General features: G+C 37.0%; 1 protein-coding gene across 1 annotated transcript in view; it reads left to right on the top strand.

Moving 5' to 3' along the window:
• The first annotated feature begins 656 nt into the window (after positions 1-656).
• Positions 657-3,724, top strand: part of LOC109952526 (tetraspanin-9) — a 5,857-nt gene continuing 2,789 nt past the window's right edge. Inside the window, exons 1-4 of the mRNA XM_020587652.1 lie at positions 657-855; positions 1,452-1,495; positions 2,313-2,354; positions 3,564-3,641. Of these exons, the coding sequence (XP_020443308.1) occupies positions 3,579-3,641 (63 nt within the window). The 5' untranslated portion in view covers positions 657-855; positions 1,452-1,495; positions 2,313-2,354; positions 3,564-3,578. The remainder of the gene's footprint in view (positions 856-1,451; positions 1,496-2,312; positions 2,355-3,563; positions 3,642-3,724) is intronic.

Here is a 3,724-nt window from a genome sequence, read left to right as displayed (position 1 = left end):
AACAGATTGTCTGATGACAACCGGCTGATGTTCCACTTCATTGACATGATCATCGTGACTACCTGGCTGCTCTACAAGACTGCAGCAGCACTCCGATGAGAAAAGAGGAACAGATGAAGCTTCATATGTTCAAGTTGTATATTGCATACAGAATAATACAGACTGTGCTTTGTAAAAAAAAAAGAGAAACAGTACTCCACAGGAACACACATTCAGTAACACAAACACACACTGCAGCTAATCTCTAAGCCACTGACTGATAAACCATTTATGGCTGATGTTTGTTGAAAGGTAGGTACTTTGCAGTGAGGAAATTTCTGAATTTTTTAAATCAAACTTGTTGGAATTGTTGTTGTTGTTGTTGAAATAAAACATCTTCTAATGTATTTATTGCTTGTTTGTTCCTCATCCCACTTATTATATAATATAGAAAACCTTGGTGTTTTAGTACCCTTATAGCATTTTATGATTGATATATTATCAGGGACCCCCAAGCTCCCAAAAACTAGAGTGAAATATTTGTTTCCTCCTAAAATAAAAATTCCTGCCATAGAGGGTTAACAGTTACATTCCGCACACGGGGTCTTTGCCCAGCCGGTCTCTCTCTACCCTACCGACCGCATTCTGGCTCCGCCCCCATGTGCTCCACCTTCTCCAGAAGCTTTTTCCCCACCGAAGAAGACCTCCATTTCCTGTCGTCCAGCCGTGGACAAAATTTCAGCGCTGACTTCACATTTTAAAACTGTCGGATTCACCTAATGCTGTGAGAAAGCAGCAAGAGCCGGAATGTGAAATCTTCTGCCCGTGAAACGCGAAGAGATTAGCGGGAAGATGAGCTCCAGCTCTTAATCAAAGGTAGGAAACTATCCATGTTTTTTTCCTTGTGTCCTTTCTGGAGGCATGGACATGAAAACAATCACGGTCTGAGCCGTTGTGAAGTGGTTCAATCGTCTGGAGGCGAGCACCAACGTCTTGTGTTATCAATAAAATACAAGTTAGTGGATTTAACACGCACGCTTGTGTGTATTTTGTTAGTTTCTTTTTAGTGCAAACTTTTGTAAAACCGCGGACCGAAGTCTAGAGCAGTTACGTCACGTCTAGACCTGAAGCGCACGCTTGTGTGTATTTTGTTAGTTTCTTTTTAGTGCAAACTTTTGTAAAACCGCGGACCGAAGTCTAAAGCAGTGACGTCACGTCTAGACCAGAAGAGTGATTGGTTTGTAGTCCGGTAGTGTCGTTTTGTAGTTGTTTTGTGGCCGTTTTTACTTCTTTTGAATGACTTTGTAGTATTTTGTACTTGTTTTCTGTTTTTTGTTGCTTTGCATTAGTTTTAGGGTTTTTTTTATTTTCTTTCCATTTGTTTGTATTTTGTAACCTTTTTATATTATTCTCGTGGTTTTGCTGCCTGTTATCATTCTCTGTTTCTCTAATCATTTTGTGTCTCTCTTTAGTGGTTTCGTGGCATTTGGCAGTTTCTGGCCTCCGCTTCTCAGAAGTGAGGAGATACTGATTTTTTTATCTACTGAATAGCTGACAAATAAGCAGAAATATGACTTTAAAAAAATCTCAAAAAGTAACCAGGAAAACTCCTTAATTACAGAGCCTGTATCTGTTCTATTCAGGAACGTATGTTACTATGGTTCATTTAGTATTTTTACCTCAATTTTTTTTTTATACAACAGGGAAAAAGGGTCATATGGTGTGACTGACTGGTTTTCCTCCAAAAATATAATGGATTCCTACTTTTCTGCTTAAGGCACACAGCATAGTGCTATTTAAACAATCTAAAATCACCCTTTAATTAGTTACATTTAGTTTTTTACAGGGGTGAAATTGACAACTTTAAAAGTATTACCAACACAGACTCCATTCGACATAATATTTTAGGTTAACTCAATAATACCAAAGCATAAAAGGTAGAAGATACAGTAATGTAATGTCTTTGGTTTTTGGACTGTTGGATAATAATAGCAGTTTAAAGACGTCACCTTGGCATCTGGGAAAGCATGATAAACATTTTCCCTGTTTATTGACACACAACTAATCAGATAACCAAGAAAATAGTCAACAGACTAATCACTGATGAAAGTAATTGCTAGTGTTTTCTGTTTTAGCCCTTTCTGTGAGTTCATGGGGCATTGTTGTGTCAATCAAGTCCAAATTTGCATCTAAAAATTTTCTTATAAATGGCAGTAAAATTAATATGATGCAAAGGAATCATCTCCATGTATATGTGTTAAGTTTAAACTAATAAGATTCAGCAGAGCTTGTTTTTATTATTTAATATACAATATTAACACTTGGTGTTGCAGGTGTTCCAGTACAGCATCTCCAGTCTCCTGCTTGTTGAAGTGGTAAGTCTATCTCTTCCTTGTTGTGATGAGATTGCAGCCTGAGTCTCCAGAAAGAAAACTGTGAGCATTTCATGTGACATGATGGGAAACAAAGTGGTTTGTGAACTATGATGTCTCATTTTGGGATCTGTGTGACACAAACACCCTTTATTAGATGGAGAATGTTTCCAAAAAACCCTCAATCCTAGCCAGTTATGATTTATAATGTAATTTATAGTATTACGTCGTATGAGAAAACACACACACACACACACACATACACACACACACACACACAGAAATGCAAACCAATGCAAATCCATCCAAATCAAAACATGGCACACAACCTGTCTTCAGTACTTTGCACTTTATGCATGTTTTCACACATCTTGCCTTCGTTGGGGTGATGTCTTTGGGTTATTTCCAGATGCCTTATATACAGCCATGATCAGCATTTCACCTTAAATATCTGTCCTTCACATTAGAATGGACTTTTCATCTCAGTAAATACAAAAAAGTCATGGATATGGAAGTATTCTGGATTTTATGTGTGACAGTATAAAGGCTTCCTATCTCAAAAAAGTTGGTTGAATTGGAAGGTCAAAGTGAACAGAGGAGCTAAATAAAAATTTGAAATTATACTTGTAGCAGTTTATAAAAAATATAATTGTATGAAAAAGGCAGGTAATATCAATCTCAGGCCCCTGAATCAAATCAAAACCACTTTTTTTTTTCCTGAAGTATTGGCAAACATCAGATTCCTGGCAGAGATTTGATAAAGGATCGTATCATGATGACGCTGGTGTTTAACACCTCTACCTGATGTGGCACATAAATCAGTGAGAGGTACTGACTTGTTTTATCATCATTATTATTAAATATTAGGCCCATAGCCATAACTGTTTTACCTGTCATGTTTGGTGACATGTTGATCACATATTGTATGCAGTTTAAGGAAAATGGAAACAACTTGAAGACATTACCCAGATGGATGGAAGCTAGGTGAAAATGTTCACTGAATAAAGCCTGATGTACTGGAGAATAGTTGTATGATGTGTTTTGGTTTAGATTTACATGATTTTAGTCAGAAATCATACTTTATTTCTGCATAATGTTTGACCACAGATGATAACGTATGTGAATCATCAGCTGCGATATAAATATACAGGCAGTGTTGCATTTCATTTTTCATCAAGACCATTTATTAAACTTGCATGTTGCTTTTTGTAGCATGTCGATTCAGTCATGGCCCGTGGTTGCATCTGCTGCGTGAAATACATGCTGTTCCTCTTCAACCTGCTCTTCTGGGTAATTATTCCACACATTGTGTCAGAAAACATTCTTGGGTATAAAAAAATCAGTGTACCATTTAAAGCTCTTAGTCCTTAAAT

This window comes from Monopterus albus, unplaced genomic scaffold (genome assembly GCF_001952655.1).
Source record: "Monopterus albus unplaced genomic scaffold, M_albus_1.0 scaffold470.1, whole genome shotgun sequence".
NCBI classification, from domain to species: Eukaryota; Metazoa; Chordata; class Actinopteri; order Synbranchiformes; family Synbranchidae; genus Monopterus; species Monopterus albus.
Note: the sequence above shows the minus strand (reverse complement) of the source record. Positions and strands in the feature narration are given on the sequence as shown.